This window comes from Nicotiana tomentosiformis, chromosome 7 (assembly GCF_000390325.3).
Source record: "Nicotiana tomentosiformis chromosome 7, ASM39032v3, whole genome shotgun sequence".
NCBI classification, from domain to species: domain Eukaryota; kingdom Viridiplantae; phylum Streptophyta; class Magnoliopsida; order Solanales; family Solanaceae; genus Nicotiana; species Nicotiana tomentosiformis.
This window is the reverse complement of record NC_090818.1, coordinates 53584178-53603259: the sequence shown is the minus strand read 5'-3', so window position 1 is coordinate 53603259 and position 19082 is coordinate 53584178. Positions and strand designations below refer to the sequence as shown.

General features: G+C 40.0%; 2 protein-coding genes across 2 annotated transcripts; both read left to right on the top strand.

Annotated features, from left to right (window-relative positions):
* Window positions 1–11533: 11533 nt before the first annotated feature.
* On the top strand, window positions 11534–12031 carry LOC104121673 (chaperone protein dnaJ 11, chloroplastic-like). The gene has a single exon (XM_009633724.4). The coding sequence runs from the start codon at window positions 11534–11536 to the stop codon at window positions 12029–12031; it is 498 nt and encodes a 165-aa protein (XP_009632019.1).
* A 4390-nt stretch (window positions 12032–16421) lies between these two features.
* Window positions 16422–16919, top strand: LOC104121674 (chaperone protein dnaJ 11, chloroplastic). The gene has a single exon (XM_009633725.4). It carries the CDS (start codon window positions 16422–16424, stop codon window positions 16917–16919), a length of 498 nt encoding a protein of 165 aa, XP_009632020.1.
* The last annotated feature ends 2163 nt before the right edge of the window (window positions 16920–19082 follow it).

Here is a 19082-nt window from a genome sequence, read left to right as displayed (position 1 = left end):
TAGATATTTCAGAACCCTGCCGGATTCTAGCTTGCACAGTCGCTCGGTCTTCTTTATATGAGCGCATCAGAGAGAGGCAGTATGATGATCCTCACTTACTTGTCCTTAAGGACACAGTGTGGCACGGTGATGCCAAATAGGTTGTTGTAGGGGAAGATGGGTTTCTGCGAATGTAGGGTCGTATTTGTGTGCCTAATGTGGATAGGCTTCGTGAATTAATTCTTGAAGAAGCACACATTTCCAGGTATTCTATTCATCCAGGTACCGCCAAAATGTCTCAAGATTTGCGGCAACATTATTGGTGGAGGAGAATGAAAAAGTATATAGTTGCACATGTAGCTCGGTGTCTGAATTGTCAGCAAGTTAAGTACGAGCATCAGAGACCTGGTGGTTTGCTTCAGAAGTTAGAAATTCCTGAGTGGAAGTGGGAGCGTATCACTATGGATTTTGTTGTTGAGCTCCCACGAACTCAGAGAAGATTTGATGCAGTTTGGGTCATTGTGGACAGGTTGACCAAGTCAGCACATTTCATTCCAGTGGCAGTTACCTATTCTTCAGAGAGGTTAGCTTAAATTTACATTCGTGAGATTGTCCGCCTTCACGGTGTGCCCGTGTCTATTATTTCAGATCGAGGTACGCAGTTTACCTCATATTTCTGGAGGGTTGTACAACGTGAGTTAGGCACGCGGGTGGAGTTGAGTATAGCATTTCATCCACAGACAGACGGACAGTCAGAGTACACTATTCAGATATTGGAAGATATGTTTCGCGCTTGTGTTATAGACTTTGGAGCTTCTTGGGATCAATTCTTGCCACTTGTGGAGTTTGCTTATAATAATAGCTACTAATCTAGCATTCAAATGGCTCCATATGAGGCGTTATACGGAAGGCGATGCCGATCGCCAGTTGGTTGGTTTGAATCGGGAGAGGCTCGGTTTTTGGGTACCGATTTGGTACATGATGCCTTGGATAAGATCAAAGTTATTCAAGATCGACTTCGCACAGCTCAGTCTAGGCAAAAGAATTATGCCGACCGTAAAGTTCGTGATATTTCATTCATGGTTGGAGAAAGAATATTACTCTGAGTTTCACCTATGAAAGGTGTAATGAGGTTCGGAAAGAAGGTCAAGTTGAGCCCCAGGCTTGCATTACCACCTAGTTTATCAGCGGTTCATCCGGTGTTCCATGTGCCTATGCTCCGAAAATATCATGGTGATCCGTCCCATGTGTTAGATTTCAGCTCAGTCCAATTGGATAAAGATTTGACTTACGAGGAGGAGCCGGTGGCTACTCTAGCCCGGCAGGTCCGACAGTTGAGGTCATAGAGTTATCCTTCAGTTCGGGTGCAATGGAGAGGTCAGCCGGTAGAAGCATCTATCTGGGAGTCTGAGTCGGACATGCGGAGTAAATATCCACACTTATTCACCAGCTCAGGTACTTTTTCCTGACTCCGTTCGAGGACGAACGGTTGTTTTAGAGGTGATCGAAGTTGTGATGACCCAAAATGTCATCTTTAAATTTAATAAGTAATTTTATATTCTAAGACCTCGAAAGGAACCATTTATCATTCCTCAACTTGCGTGCGCAGTCCGTAAAATTTTCCGAAAAGTTTTCATGTGAAAAATGAATTAAAATGTGAAATAGAGTTTTAAAACTCAACTAAGTTGACTTTAGTTAACATTTTAAGTAAATGGACCTGGATCAGTGTTTTAACAATTCCGGTAGGTCCGTATCGTGATTTGGGACTTGGGCGTATGCCCAGAATCGAATTCTGAGGTCCCTAGCTCGAGATATGGAATTTTGATGAAAAATTAAAAGTTTGAAAGCTTAATGAGTTTTAAGAAATTTCTGATGTTGGATTTTTTGAACTCGGGTCCGTATTTCGGTTCCGGAGCCTGGTATAGGTCCAATATAATATTTATGACTTTTCTACCAAATTTGATGAGAATCGGAGTTGATTTGACGTGATTCGGACTTCCGGTTGTAAAAATATAAGTTTTAAAGTTTTCTTGAAAACTTCCTTTGATTTGGTGTCTGATTCGTAGTTCTAGGTGTTATTTTGGCAATTTGATCACGCGAGCAAGTTCCTATGATATTTTAGGACTTGGGTGCATGTTTGGTTTGGAGCCCCGAGGGCTAGGGTTGATTTCGGGTTGTTAACGGACCATTTTTGGACTTGGAAAAAACTGCAGAAATCTGTTTCTGGTATCCTTCTTCGCGTTCGCGAGAGGTGGCTCGCGTTCGCGAAGATGAAACTGGAGGCAGGTGAAATTTACCCTTCGCATTCGCGAAGAGGGGGACGCGTTCGCGAAGGAAAGAGGGCAGTGTTCATCGCGAACGTGTGGAACCATTCGCATTCGCGTAGAAGGCAAGGCCTGGTCGGGCACCAAGCGTTAAAGCTTCGCGTTCGCGTAGGGTGTATCGCATTCGCGAAGGCAAAATTTGGCAAGGCTTCGCGTTCGCGACATTGCCTTAGCGTTCGCGAAGAGAAAAGTTTTGGCAGCACAAAAATGTGCTTCGTGAACGCGAGGCACTAACCGCGTTCGACCCATTTTCAATTCTTTCCCATTTTTGAGCTCGGGTAAGGCGATTTTTGGGCAATTTTCACGGGAAAACATTGGGGTAAGTGTTCCTTATCCTATATTGATTATATTTTATGATTTCATACTCATTTTTATCATGAAACCGTGAAATTTTGGAAGAAAAATCAGATTTTTATAAAATCTTCCAAAAAGGAAAAATTAAGATTTGAAGGTTCATTTGATATTGGAATTGGAAAAATTTTGTATGGTTAAACTCGTATCGGAACGGGTGTTCGGATTTTGCGAGTTTTTTTCGAGATTTGAGACGTGGGTCCCAGTGCCGAATATTTTAATGAATTTCGGATTTTTGTCTGGAAAATTTGTAAATTCATATGGAATTAATTCCTATGATTCGTATTGAATATATCGAATTGTTTGTGAATAGATTTGAAGCTTTCGTAGGCAAATTTAAAAGAAAAAGTTGTGGTTAAATAATTAATTAGAATTCGCAAAGCGAGGTAAGTGTCGGGGTTAACCTTGACTTGAGGGAGTAGAAACCTTAAATTATTTGTTATGTGAAATGCATGTGAACGACGTATAGGCGAGGTGACGAGTGTCTATACGTCGTCAAATTAATTGTTTACCTGCTTACTTGAAAAATCATAAATTATTTTTAATCATAAATTAATTATTATAATAATTGTTTCTCTCTTATTCTTTGTTAAATATTAATTCTTGAATTCTTGCATTAATTGTTACATGCTACTTGAATTATGTGACTTAATTGTTATTTGACATTTAGCATATTAAATATTAAACTGCTTATTTTTTCCCTGATTTTTATAATCATTTACTATTTGACATTGTCTGTTTCATGAATAAATCATAATTATTGTATGTTTGTTGTCTTATAATTTCATATTAATTATTGCATTTATTGGGGAAATTTCTTCTAATAGAATTGATTATAATGAATATATTGGAGGATCGGGTTGCACGCCGCAACAGACTTATTAAGAGTCTATATTGGAGGATCGGGTTGCACGCCGCAACAGACTTATTAAAAGTCTATATTGGAGGATCGGGTTGCACGCCGCAACAGACTTATTAAAAGTCTATATTGGAGGATCGGGTTGCACGCCGCAACAGACTAATGAAAAGTCAATATTGGGGGATCTGATTGCACGCCGCAACAGACTTATTTAAAAGTCTATATATATACTGATTGAAATAAATATATGACAGACTTGATTAAAAATGAATATATTAGAGGAGCGGGTGGCACGCCGCAACAGAATCGAAAGTGAATATATTGTGAGAGCGGGTTGCACGCTGCAACAAAATTGGTTGAAATAATAATGGATTATGACTGCTAAGTTGGCTTCAATTATTATAAATGAGTTACCTGATTTATTTCTATTATTTGTTGTTGTTATCAATATTGTGTACAGGTTAATGTAAGTGAACCGCCTTAGTCTCGTCAGTACTTCATTGAGGTTAGGCTCAGCACTTACCAGTACATGGGGTCGGTTGTACTGATACTACACTCTGCACTTCTTGTGCATATTTTGGAGTTGGTCCCAGCGGCGTACCGTAGACTTGCTCGGATTTCAGCTACAAGAGGAGACTTGAGGTATAACTGCATGGCGTCCGCAGTTCTGAAGTCCCCGTTTATTTTACTTTAGATGTGTGTTTATTTCGAGACAGCTTTATTTTATTCAAACCTTATATGTATTTATTCTAGAAGCTCGTGCACTTGTGATACCAATTCTAGGATGGTATTTAGACACCGTTATTTTTATGGATTATTCACTATATTTCAAACTTGCTTCCGCATTTGTTCTTGGATTATTAATAATTTAAAAAAATTGTTTAAAATTTTGTTAATATTATTCTAACGTTGGATTGCCTAGCAAGTGAAATGTTAGGCGTCATCACGGTCCGAAGGTAAGAATTTTGGGTCGTGACAGAAGCTAAGTGCAACTCCCTCCTTGTAGTGAACCAAGTTAATGGGACTTTCGAGGTTAGAGAGGAACAAATGCAAAGATACCTGGATAAGCTGCAAGTAACATTATATCGGTTCAAGGAGTGGACTCTACAACATGTACCTCGGGATCAAAATAGTGAGGCTGATGCCCTTGCTAATTTGGGATCGTCAGTTGATAATGATGAGTTCAACTCAGGGGCGGTCGTGCAACTCATGAGATCGGTAGTGGAAGAAGATCACGCCGAGATAAACATAAACAAGCCTAACTTGGGTCTGGAGAAACAAATACATAGAGTATCTGAAGACCGAAAAACTGCCCTCAAACCCTAAAGAATCGAGGGCTCTACGTACGAAGGCGGCTCAGTTCAGCTTATCCGGAGACGGTACCCTATTCAGAAAAACATTCGATGGCCCACTCGCAATATGTCTAGGACCGGAAGATACCGAGTATGTTCTGAGGGAAGTCCACAGAGGCACTTGAGGAAACCATTCGGGCACCGAATCAATAGTTCGGAAAATAATCAAAGTACACTACTGGATCGACATGGAAAAGGATGTGAAGAAGTTTGTACGAAAAATACGACGAGTGTCAAAGGCATGCTCCGATGATTCACCAGCCCGGGGAGCTGCTACATTCGGTCTTGTCACCTTGGCCGTTCATTAAATGGGGATGGACATTGTAGGTCCCCTTCTATGGGCACCCGATAAGGCTAAATGGGTGAACGCCCAGGAATTTGAGAAACTCAGGGAGAAGGAAGTCATTGATTTCATCTGGGAACACATACTATGCCGATTCGGAATGCCGGCTGAGATCGTGTGCGACAATGGGAAGCAGTTCATCGGCAGCAAAGTAAGCAAGTTTTTCGAAGACCATAAGATCAAAAGGATCCTATCTATTCACCCTAGTGGGAACGGGCAAGCGGAGTCCACGAACAAAACCATACTCCAAAACCTCAGAAAGAGATTGACCGACGACAAAGGAAAATGGAAAGAAATCTTGCCCGAAGTCCTATGGGCATACCGTACGACCTCGAAGTCCAGTACCGAGGCCACCCCGTTCTCGTTATTTTACGGCGCCGAAGCTCTAATACCGGTCGAAGTGAGAGAACCAAGTATCAGGTTCCGATATGTGACCGAAGAGTCAAACGACGAGGCCATGAATACGAGCTTGGAACTATTAGATGAAAGGCGCGAAGCCGCCCTCGTCCAGATGGACGCCCAAAAACAATAGATCGAGAGGTATTACAATAGAATATCTAACCTTCGACACTTCAATGTCTGGGACTTTAAGGGAGGTATCACACTAAGCACCCGAAACCCGAACGAAGGGAAGCTGGGGCCAAACTGGGAAGGTCCGTATCAAATTATCGAGATCATCGGAAAAGGATTGTACAAACTTCGAGCAATGAATGGTGAGCGACTACCGAACAACTGAAACATAACTAACTTGAAACGATACTACTGCTGAGGTACGACCTCATTCATTTTCTTTTAGTTTTTGGACTAACACTTGCAGGTGACCGCCAAAGAACGATATAATTTTTAGGCCTGAAAGCATGCGTTGCACTTTTTTTTCCTTGAAGCGTTTTGTCCCAAATGGGTTTTCCGGCAAGGTTTATAACGAGGCAACGGTGGATCGTGCTAACTCAGAATCGAAGACCGGTTAGGCACTGGTGTCAAGGATCACATCAACAGTATCCGAGGCTTCTCTATGATCGGCCTCGAACACTGGGGGGCATCACCTCGGATAATGATTTTAATAAGGAAAGAAACTTAGTGCTCGAATAGTCTAGGCTCGATTGGTAGAATTTACTGTAAGGGCCAAATGGTCAAATGAACTGTGCCCAACATAGATCGCCCGAGCCTTGGCACAAAGCCGGTACACATGTGTAACCTTGTATATTACGCACAGAAATGAAAGGAAGTTTCTACCTTGCGGATAAATATTTTGCCCCTTAAAAATTTTCTTTCTTACATTTTCTCCCCTAAAAACATCAAGCCCAAGGGCCACCTCGCTCAGGGACTGCCGCCTAAGGTAGATTCGGACGGCTCGGGATAACGAAACTCTGTGGCACAAAGCTTATTAGGCAGTGCCCGAACTCTAAAGGCTACAGCCATCCCCATTCGAGGATTATTGTCTTGGGTAAGCCCGGACGACTCGGGGTAAATAGCCCACTAGGCAACACCCGAACTAGAAAGGCTACGGCCAACCTAGAACGGCTCAGAGATGTGCGAGGCCCGTAACCAAAACATAAGGCCTTCAAGATTTCTAAACCAGTTCAAAAGGCTACCCTCGGCAAATTGTAATCTAAAATATTCTAAGTACTTTGGGGAAAGATTCCAGTCATACCAAGCCTCCCACAAGTTTTAAGCAAAATAATATCGAGAACAAGGCATGTTCGAACCTCCGAACAAGACCTAATTATTACGTCCTAAGGCATTCGATATCTTTACGATCATAAAGAAAAGAGCAAAAGGAAACAAGCTTAAAAGTTATCGAAGGGAAAAATAGCCTTATATATTAAAAAAAAAGATCTTTACAAAACGGCCTCAACAAAAGTACAAAGGTGCAAAAACAAAGAAAACCCTACAAGGCACCTAAACAGCCTAGTCTTCACCAGAGCCCACCTCATTACCGGATCCGCCCGAACCCTCGGAGTCTCCTTTGTCCTCGGGATACACCAACTTCTTGGCCTCGGCCTCAAGCCCTTTAGCACTTTCTATCTTGGCCAATAAGTCAAAACCCCGAGCATGAACCTTCTCGAGGGCCTCCCTTCGGGACTGCCACTTCACATATTCGATTATGTCTTTCACGCGATCCTGGGCTGCCTCGTCATCGGCTCTTTACTGGGACACCATCTCATCGGCATCTGACTTGGTTATTTCAACCACCGACTTTGCCGCTTTAAGCTCCTTGGAAAGGGTATCTCGATCGGAAATAGCCGAGCTCAGCAGAGACTGAAGCTCCTCAATTTTCTGGGACCGTGCCTCAGCCTTCTCCCTCATCGCTCAAAGTTGAGCCTCCGCCTAGACCAATTGCGCTCGGGTAGTATACGTTTCCGAGGCCAAGCAGTCCATCTTGCCTTTCCACTCTTATGCCTCGACCTTGATTGCATCTATCTCGGTCCGGAGTTGGTCGATCTGATCAATCTTCTGATTGACCTGCGGGTTCTGACCATTAGTCACCGTGTCTAGCTCATCGTCACTAACCTCAAAGATTTTTACCTGTTCAACTAGGTCGGCGTGTTCTTTCCGAGCCAAGTCCAACTCAGCTCGAAGGCCTTCAGCCTCTCATTCTCGCTGCTCGCTGAGACGTTTGTATGTGTCTCTCTTCTCAACAAGCTCTTTGGTTTCTTCCTCAAGTTGGATCAACTCATCTCGGTACCGGAGGAAGGTCTCGTGGTGGAGCACCGAGGCCTGCAAACACGAGGAAAGATATTAGAGTTATCAAAAACTTAGTTCAAATATCAAAAGAAAAATTAGAATTATCAGGGGTTATCGAGAATTACTGGTTCAGCGCCTGTTGCGCTTCGTTGAACGGGCATGGCGAATCTACCTCGTTCATTTTGGCTTGATCTTCCTCCGTAAGCAGGCACCGGAGGTAACTAGATATCCCCACGGGAGCAGAAAGAACACGGGCATCCTCCAAAATGGTGATGATAATTGACTGCTTCCGACCAGGATCCGCGCTCGGGGAAGGGAACCGATTGACTAGTGTCGGGCTCGAGTTAGGCCCACCTGCCCCCGAGGACGGACCTTTCCTCGATACCTCTAAGTCACCTAACCCGGTGACGTCCTCCGTGGTGGTGGAATCCACGCCATCACAAAAGCAGCGGAGGGGATCGTCTGCTCCGTGGGCCCCCTCGTTGGGGAGTTCTTTCACCGTTTGGGCCTCATTGTAGATGGACTCGGTAAACGATGGTGACTCGGTGATATCTATCATGCCAAGTGACTCATTTGGGGCACTGTCCGCATCCCGAGAAGCCTCAACCTCGGCCTACTCACCGACCTCCCTGGCTTGAGATAGATCGGCCTCACGGATCTTTGGTTCAACAGCCCCCTGCTCTCCGAGGGCCGACAGCTCGTGGGCCACAAAAATGAAAGGCTCTTCTCCCTCGGACTCATCCCTCAGTTGATAGAGCAAGTCTGAAGCTGGTGCTCGGGAAATGGTGCTTTCCTTTGGCTTGCGCACGAGCCTTCTCCTTATTTTCTTTTTTTTTTCGAGATCGGGGAACTCGGAGCCCTTCTCATTTTCCTCTCTCCGGCATGTCTCAGAGTAGGAGACTCAATAGGTAAGCCCTCGCCATCGACTGGAGGCCTAAGCTCGGCATCCTTAGGCAAGCCTTAAAAAGCAAGTAAAGGAAATAAAGGCTTAATATTAAAAGAAGAAGCCTAAAACAACCTACTCGGGAAAGAAGTCTCACCATGGGAATGGGCCTCCCAACGGCCCTTCAAGAGTTTGCGCCATGAGCGCTCGGAGTAGGGCATCTTTGAAACGATACCCCCGACTCACTCCTTGAGTCAAGGGACAACATTTGGGACCCGAGTGATGGTTGCACCACCACAAATACCGATAAGGAAAAGAAAAGTAAACATGAGATCAACATTCAAAGGAAAGGTCTACTTACGTGACGTATTCCACTTCTCGGGGAATGGCCTGCATTCAGCCGGAATCAAGTCTGAAGTCCTCACTCGGACAAAACGGTCATGTCAGCCTCGATCCCTGTCCTCATCGATACTTGAGAACGGGGCTTTACTGGCCCGACACACAAGCTTTATCAGCCCCTCCTTCCCCCTCCCGCTCCCCACCGAAGATTTGGGGACTGTATATGCGGAGTAGATGATCAATAGTGAACGAGCACCCATCGATTTTGTTCACAAAAAACCCGAGGAGGATCACGATCCTCCAGAGTGATGGGTGAATCTGGCCTAGTCACACGTTGTACCTCTTGCAAAAATCTAAAATGACCGGGTCTAATATAAAAGGATAACTGTAAACACTTAGATATCCCTCGACATAGGTGGTAATGGCCTCTTCGCGGTCGGGGACTACTATGTCTTTATCGTCCAGTTGCAGTATTTTCGGATCGTAGGGAGGACCTCTTCGGTAATCGAGCAGATGTATCTCGAGACCTCCTCACACCGACCATGTACGGAGGAAGGCTTTTCAACCTTGAAATCGTTATTGACCGAGCATACCCAGGGGACGAACATTTTCAAGGGGGTTCGGGTACTGGTTCATCAGCGACCATGCTCGGAGCGGTCTCCTCGACCTTAGTAATCGGCTGCGAAGTAGAAGGAGCTTTTTTCTGGGAACGATTTTGGAAGTCTTTGTCATTCTTTTAGAAAGTAAAAATGGACGAAAATCTGGGAAAGATGAAGAAAGAAAGGACGTTGAAGGATTAGACTTGTTGGTTTGAGAAGAAGTTGGGTAAATATTCTTGCAAATGACCTCGAGTAACCGGGGTAAAAGTGTTAAAGAGTATTGAAATCCAGAGGGTACGAGGGTAGTAGGTTTGATGTAAAGTAAAAATGAATAAAAGAGGGGGTATTTATATTAGTTCAGCGACGTTTTCACGTCCAAGGACGGTCGACCGGCGGCTGACATGCATTTAATACCATTATGACTTGATTGACGAGACGTTTCAGATGTTTTGTCTTTTCTGTCGCGATGTGTCGAAGTAAGAATCGGAAGATCATGTTGTTTCTCGTCATTTACACTCCAAAAAACGAGGGGACTATCTGTATACAGGTTAAATCAAGCTCATGGTGCATCCCGGCCTCCGACAAGATAAGTCAGGCTCGAGACATGGTGGCAAGGGACCGAAATCGAGCCAAAGACTCCACCGAGCTAGAATCCGGGGGCACGACGCCTCTCATCGAGAATTTTGAGGTCATGATTCCGGAATCGGTCCTAGCCTCGAACGACTTCAAAGAACATTGTCGGACAATTAAGCATAGCCAACAGGAGGCCGAAATATCCGTGACCGGACGGATATAACGGCGGGGATCTCGGCACGTATCGATAAGGAACCGACAGTCAGTTAATCAGAAGATTTTTTTACCTTTTATAGAGTTGTACTTAAAGTATGACTCTCTTACTATATAAAGGGGTGTGATAATTCATGAAACACATTGTAACACGCATTCCAAAGCAATATATTATTATTTTCTCTGTCATCAGCTCTCACTCTCTCTCTCTCTCTCTCTTAGTTCACTAGTGTTGGCCACAGCGAGCCCAGATCGAGTGTAAATACTTCACTAAGGCTGGAACTATCTTTCTCGTGTGGTTTGAATTTAATTTACCTTTGTTTCTTCAATTCTATTTAATTTATTGTTTTGCATCAAATTAATCCGCGTATCCTTAAAACCACTTATAAATTTAATTGTTATCCGATTTTGATGGTAAACAGATATAATAAATCATCACTAAAACAGTTAGTAATCTCATAGGAGTATAATACAAACTACCAGTATTAGGCCTTGTACGCCAAGCATTTGGAGGCCAAAATCTTCATTATAACACTATGTACAATAGCTATCACATGATAGAAGTTCTACTGTTGTTCAAAGTTATAAAAAGGTACTACGCTAACCAAGGAATTACTAGTAGTACAAAATAAATGACGAAAAGTTAGATGAAGTGGTAGATACTCAAATTCAATTGAAAGTTTCATATTGAAGCTCCCAATATAAAGTAGTATTCGGTAAAAAGTACTTTATAAATTCGGATTAATACTTTAATAGGACCCAATACAAATACTACCAACAATGAGAAATAAACAACAGCAGAAAAGTAATAAAATCCAATTATTGAGAAGGAAAAGATGCCTCGTCAGCACACAGTCTTCTTTGCTCCAACTGTAAACCGATAGAAACGGTGGGTACTCAAGATTCCCCTCCCAAACTTCCATTTTACATATAAAAACCTCTCCCTCACCTTCTCTTTAAATTATACACAACTTTCTATATCTTGCTCCGTTTTCCACATATTTGTTTGAAGAATTGTATCAATAATTCTCCGATGGTTCAATCCCTAGCCCTACCTGCCGGAATCTCCTTCTCTTTTGCTCTTCAGAATACTTCTACTTCCGCCGCCGGCTTCTCCGACCGCCGTGTCTCATTTCTCCGAAGGAATACACGCAGAGCATCGATATATGCTGCCGCCGTTGCGGAGGCTCCACCGGTATTGAAGAGGAGAACACCAGCGAGTCTTTACGAGGTGCTAAGAGTAAAAGAAAATGCATCAGCGAAAGAGATTAAGGCAGCTTACCGGAATTTGGCTAAGCTATACCATCCCGACGCTGCTTCTCGGCCGGAGGAATCTTCCGACGACCGGCATTTCATTGAGATACACGACGCTTATGTGACGCTATCCGACCCTGTGTCTCGGGCTCTATACGACGTGAAATTAAGCGCGGTCTTCCCTCGTCGAGGTTTTGGGAGCTCCGACGATGGAGTTCGGATCAATGTGTCTGAGTTTTACCCGACCCGAAGATGGGAAACAGATCAGTGTTGGTGATGTCAGATGATTAGGGACCCACATTTTGCCGCGTGAACACTGTAATCTATCAAATGGCATTTAGTATTTATAGGAGTATCCGTTTTTTGTTTCCTTTTCTGCTCCCTTCCGAATTCCGATGAGCCAATTGGAAATTTTTTAAGTTTCCTTTAAGGATATCAGTAAATACATATTTAACAATTTCATCTCATAGGCATCTCAAAGTGATAAGATTTTTAAAAAAATTGAGTTGAGTCATGAAATGTTATATATTTACTTAATTTAATTTCAAAAGGGAAGAAATAAGAGACTAATTTCAGTACGACATGACAAATCCAACAATCAAAGACCAACAAACAATTTCTATGTATTTCTTAGAGTATAATTGTGACTATCACAGACAAATTTAAATTTTAAACTTCATGGATTTAACATTTAAGATAATTAGCATTCAACTTATTTTGCTTTTAAGTTTGTTTTCAAAAATAATATTTGTCGAAATCAATAGGTTTTTAATTACTTTTTACATACATTGTATTTTGTATAAAAATGATTAGGTTAAATTGAATCCACTGCCCAGATTTTTTTAATAATAACTAAGGCGATTCATGAAATGTCACATATTTACTAGTAATTTAGTTCGTAAAGGGAAGATATAAGAGAGTAATATGAGCAAACATGACAAGTCCAACTAGGGGTGCCAAATGGGCGAGTCTAGTCGTATATAGACAAGTTGAAAATGGGTAATGCAAAAAAAATTAATAAATCATCTGACCCAATCCATATTCGATACGGACAAAAAATGAGTTAGTCGACGGATAATATGGATATTCATAATATCCATGGCTTCTTGAATATTGGGATAATTACTAGTCTCCCAAACTTAGAAATTTTCAATTTCAACCTAAAAAAATTAAACACATTGGTTATTCACTTTTTAAGTGGATAATATAGATCTTATCCATATTTGATCAATTTTTAAAAAATTAATTATCTAACATATTTTTTAATGAATAATATAAATAAATAATTATTTTTTAATCCATTTTACCACGGCTAAGTAGAACCATTCAAGACGTGCAAAGAGTTTAAATGTATTTCTTAAGAGTAGAAATGCGACCCATGATGGTACTTTATTCAAGTAAGGCGTCATCAATCAAATATAAATAATGGATCACTTTCATCTAAATTAAGGAAAAGTAAAGAAGATTTGAGGTAGTGGTAAAGCATGACTATCAGAGACATATTAGATAATTCATCACTGCTATATTTTGTTGGACTCTTATATATTAATTCTTGTTTTTCATATAGAAATGGTTTAAAGGGAAAAGTTTCTAGAAGCCTTATCCTACAAAGCTAAATATAAAATTAGGGTCCAACGTTCAAAAATCAAACCCAACGGAGACTTTTGTTTGCATAAAAATCGAAGGGGACGTCAACAATCAATGAAGAACGACAGTGACTTTTCTCCAAATTAGTGTGGAGTGGAAGAGAAGGGCTTCTAGAAGCATAGCCACGTGAGAAATGACCACCTTTACGGGGAGCTTGTGATTTGTGACCACAGTTTTCTACTTACAAACAGTTTTGAACCATTCCCTCTGTTTTTAAAGAGTATAGACCGCAGGCCAGACCCACAAAAATGGAGGATAAATCTATGATCTATCCCCATTTAATTTTTACGCTAAATTATCACATTCATAATTTATATTTACATATAAACTTCTAATTATTACTTAATTAATTATGATTATATATTTATTAATTAATATTTGAAGGAAAATATTTTATTATAAATTCTCTGAAAGCTCTCTACACTTTTTTATTTCCTCCACATATTAAAATAAGCTAGTAATACTCATATTTATAATAGTACGAAACCTATTTTAATTAGAAATAGAAAAAGCTTATTCTTATATTTATTCTGACTACAAATTCTATTGACACATGAATTAAATAAATCAAATCCTAACCAATTAAGGTTTTCTACTACAATTTTAAATGAGTTTTCCAACAATATTCTATTTGTTTTATTTTATGTGAATACGAATTTTAAGAGAAAAAAACTTTTGAAACTTGTAGTAAATATGTTAGTCTATAATATTTATAGAGTTATAAAACCTTGAAATTTGTGCAGCTACAAAAACTTTTGGATAAAAAAATTCACATAGACCGGATTGAGGGGGACTATGGTCTGTGGAGTATGTATTTCAATACAACAGTCAGACCTCTCAGCATCTCTATATAACAACATTTCACTATAAAAGTCAAATTTTTCCGAAATTAATTTTCATGTTATGTTATAACATATGTTCGGAACAAACAAGACTGTTATACAGAGATTTTACTTTACATTATTCTTGAAAATGGGAGACAGAAGTGTGGCTGTTCTTTTTCTAGCCCTCCACCCTTGAACAGACTCACTTCCCACCCCTTTAGTTATGAATCATGTCAAAGTTTGACGATTGAATGAGAGATATAGCTAAGATAGTTCAAAACAGGCTAATTCCAAATTGTTCGGTCAAATTTTAGCTTAACATGGTCAAAATTTGTAATGACCAGTCAACTAGTTATTTGCAAGTATAGTTAAAACTTAAAAGACAAATAGCTTGCTGTGTATCCTAATAAAAAATAAAAACAAAGTTTCAATCGATTGAGAGAAAATTGTAACCCAGTTACAATAAGATATTGTTTAAGAAATGGTTTGAGCTGATCACATTTGATTATACAATTTCAGTTGGTATACTTTGACCCGTTAATCCTAACTATTTTTTAATTTAGACATTTGGAATCTGAAATAACTTTGAAGTTGCACTCAATTGATCAATTAAAGGGACAAAATACTACCTATCAGACTTGTACCGATCCAATCTTAGCTCACTTCCGTTTACCACTCTAAAAAGACTTACCTTTAAAGTAAGGTCCTAGATATAAAAAAAATTGTTGTCAAGCGAATAGATAGTAGTTTAGGAGTACTACGGCGTATATAATACTTCCTCCGTTTTAATTTGCCACTTCTTTTTTAATAGGTTAAAAAAAGAATAATACTTTTTATATTTAGTAACAATTTAATTTTAAATTTTTTATCTACCTTTAATGAAATAATTTATAATCACATAAATTTCTATTACACAAGTTTCAAAAATCAAATCTTCCTTTATTTCATAAATTTTGTCAAATACCTTCACATTAATTGGAACGGATAGTATAAAATAACAAGATTAGGAGGGTGTTTGGCTAAGTTTATAAGCTGGTCAAACTAGTTTATAAGCATTTTTCGGCTTATCTACGCGTTTGTTAAAGTTAAAAGTATTTATAAGTCAAAAATAAGCCAAAAGTCATAAGTTGATCTAGTCTGGTCACCCCCAACTTATGAATTTTTAGCTTATAAGCACTTTACGTTTGACCAAGATTTTTACTATTTTATCCTTAAAATATTCCTTTATTATAACAAAACTATTAAATCGATACTCACTGCCTCAAGTATTTTTACAACCTACCCCCCTCTCCCCGCCTCTTCAAGTGTGCAATTTTCATTGACTATTTAAAATAAGCAAATTCTCTATTCCTTTTGCATATTTGTATCTATGTGATTGTGTATTAATCTTTGAATTGTATATAATAAATTAGGACATATAAAAACTTTGGTGTATTGCTTTCTAAGTGTTGTGGTGATGAAAACGGTGGTTGTTTCTCTTCAAATATTTTGTCCTATTTAGATTTATTTTTTAGTGAGAAATTTTTGTCAATTTATTAATTATTATAACTTATGATTATATGCTTATCATAAAATAAATTATATTTATCATAAAAATTATCTTATCTAAGCATTGTTGTATTTAAAATAAAATGACAAATAGAATATTTTGTATTTGAATCGATCTGGAACCTAAAATTTTGAAGAAATTACTCCCTTATAAGTGTAAAACTTATAAATAGTTCTAAGATTATTTAAGTTATTTTAACAGAAAAAAATTTATCAGCACTTTTTATATCAAATACTACAACAACTTATTATCAATCTCAGCATTTATATACAAACATATAACTACTTATTTATTAAATTAATTTTAACACTTAAAATATAAAGTGTTTTTCATCTGATGACTGATGTAGTAGTAGTTTTAAATCTACTATTCCCAATCTTCTAGAAGACATAAGAAAACTACGAAAAAATGCCTCGTCAGCACACAGTCTTCCATTTTGCAACTGTAATCTTAAAAAAACGGTGGGTACGCACGCCGCCCTCGCCCCTCGGGTTTAAAGATTCCCTCCTTAGACTTTTTCATTTTTTTTATATAAAATAAAAAGCTCTTTTTTCAGCTTTTCTTTAAATTATACCCACAAAAAACTTTCTATATCTCACTCCGCTTTCCGCATTTTCGTTACAAATTGAGAAAATCATAATTCTCCAATGGTCCAATCCCTAACCCTAATTTCCCCAACTTCCTTCCCCTTTTCCGTTCATAACTCCTCTTCCTCCGCCGCGTTTGGAGATCACGTCCGTGTTTCGTACACCGTGAAGAGTACTAAGAGATTGTCGATATGTGCTGCCGTCGTTGCCGAGGCTCCGCCGGCGTTGGAGAGGACAAGACCGGCGAGTCTCTATGAGGTGTTAAGGGTTAAAAGAGACGCTTCAGCGAAAGAGATTAAGGTTGCTTACCGGAATTTGGCTAAACTGTACCATCCCGATGCTGCTTCTCTGCCGGAGGAATCCTCCAACGACCGGAATTTCATTGAAATTCACGATGCTTATGCCACGCTCTCTGATCCTTCTGCCAGGGCGCTGTACGACCTCAAGTTAAGCGTAGTCTCTCGCCGGCGAGATTTTGGGCACTCTTCCGATGGATTTCGCATCAATAGGTCGGAGTTTTATCCGACCCGGAGATGGGAAACGGATCAATGCTGGTGACGTCAGATAATTAGGGCCCACATTTCTCCGCCTTCACACACTGTATTTTGTCAAGTGCCTTTGGATGGAGATTTATTAGCTAGTGTACATCCTGCGTCTTGTTCATTTTTTTCAATCTCATTTCCGCTCCTTCTACTTGAGCCAATTGGCCAGAAATGAAAAAGAAAAAAAAAATGTCTTCTTTGAGGAAATACATATTTCACAATTTCATGGCTTCCTTTAGAAAAGTCGCGAAAATATTTGTTTACCCGGAAAATCGGATAGAGTTAAGCTAGCGTTTGGTCATAAATTTTCAAATTTGTTTTGAAAAATCAGTTTTGGGTGAAGTTTGACTTCAAGATGAAAATATGTTTGAACATATATTTTCAAAACATATTTTCAAATTTATTTTGGAAAAACATGTGTATTATTAGGGATTTGGCCCAAAACCAGCTATTATTTTGCCAAAATATAGGTAAAATCTATGGCCAAATATATGTTTGCCAAATAAAATTCAAGTTTATTTTGTCAAAATCTATGACCAAACAGGTTCTAAATTTATATATGGTTGTAAGGATACGTGATATCATTTTGTATAAACTGTAGAGTAAAATAGAAATATATATATTCTTGACGAATGAATAAAATATAAGGCAGAGAAAAAGAAGTATTGATGAACAAGGTAAAGTAAATGAGCTCAAAGATATTAATCTCTCTAAAGTTGTCTTTGTTATAATATGTGAATGTCCCTTATGCTTACAAGGATCCCCTGTACAGAGATCCTACTTTATCTATAATAAAAACTATATAGTGAAAAATCCATGATAAATTATCTTTTCCTCAATTCCTGCCAAGATTCTCTCCCTTAGTGCGGTTGCAACGGCTCTTGTCTGTGAGCTTGAGCTTGATCGGCCTCGATCGGCCTCGATGCCGGTCGGTATTGCTTCTAGAGCTCGATGTGGACTCGGAATCAAGTGATGATTCGGACTCGATCTCGGGTGGACTCTGCCCCTTAAGCTCGAAATCATCTCATCATAGTTCGATTCGAACCCGAGCTCGATAATGAGTTTGAACTCGGCGTTAGATCTATACCCGAAATCTAAGGCTTTGTTTGTACCACATTCGGAACCCATTTCGATATTACGAAGTCTTTCTCTGATCCATTATGTTTTGACCTCGATCAATTGTACGAAAGCCGAAATCTATTTCGACCGTATACAGATAGTCCCCTCGTTTCTCGGGAAAGGATGTGGTGAGAAACGATATGATTTTCCAATAGCTCGATCAGATATATGTTGACGTTTGCATCAATCCCGACCATGATGTACGTGATAGCTGTCCCATCGGTTCAGTTTACCAAGGAATTTAATGTGTGTCAGACGGTGGTCGGCCACCGCTGATATTGAACTGTCATTGCTTCAATCTATAAATAGCCTTCCTTCCACCATTTATCACTTTTACGCCTTCAATCTTCCAAATTTTCTAAGCTCCTTTTCATCTTTTCTGAGTTTTTCGTTTGCAAATCTGTGAATTTTAGATGGCAAAAACGTCTTAAACTATTCCGCAAAAAGAGACCGCTTTTTCATCTCGACCTGCCGGTGGCGAAGATGTGGAGGAGCCCCGCCCTGAGGAATTCATTCCGGTAGGGCGCTCGACTCTAGGCGATTTTAAAATTGAAAAGCCTTCTCCGATACCGGGTCGGTATGAGCCGATGTTGAGGTACCAATGTTCAATTACTGAGAAAGTTCTCGAGAAAGTCATACAAGAATGCAACTGGGATAATAAACTCGTAGTAATTCCATCGCCTGATGAATCAATTACTACCCACGTCGAAGGGTTCTTAAGTGTTTACACTTATCCTTTCACGTTGGGCCCTCTAGACCCCCTCATCGTTACCTTCTGTAAGAGGTACGATGTGACCCTTGGCCAGATCCACCCTTCCTTTTGGAGGATAGTGATTCTTCTTCGATTTTTCTCGAGCAAGGTCGAGGGGCGTATCTTCACCCTCGATCATCTCATGCGCCTTTATAGTCCCCGACATTATCGAGGTGGGTTGATCAAGCTTGCTCGCCGAGCAACCAAAGCGCCATTCTCGAGCATAGACGAGACTCGGGATTGGGGTTGGATGGGCCGTTTTGTTCATATCAAAACCTCGGACCTGATCCCTACCGATGACTTGCCATT

Bases quoted from the DNA above. Each gene is read 5' to 3' on its own strand.
- LOC104121673 (XM_009633724.4), top strand. From the start codon at position 11,534: ATGGTTCAATCCCTAGCCCTACCTGCCGGAATCTCCTTCTCTTTTGCT.
- LOC104121674 (XM_009633725.4), top strand. From the start codon at position 16,422: ATGGTCCAATCCCTAACCCTAATTTCCCCAACTTCCTTCCCCTTTTCC.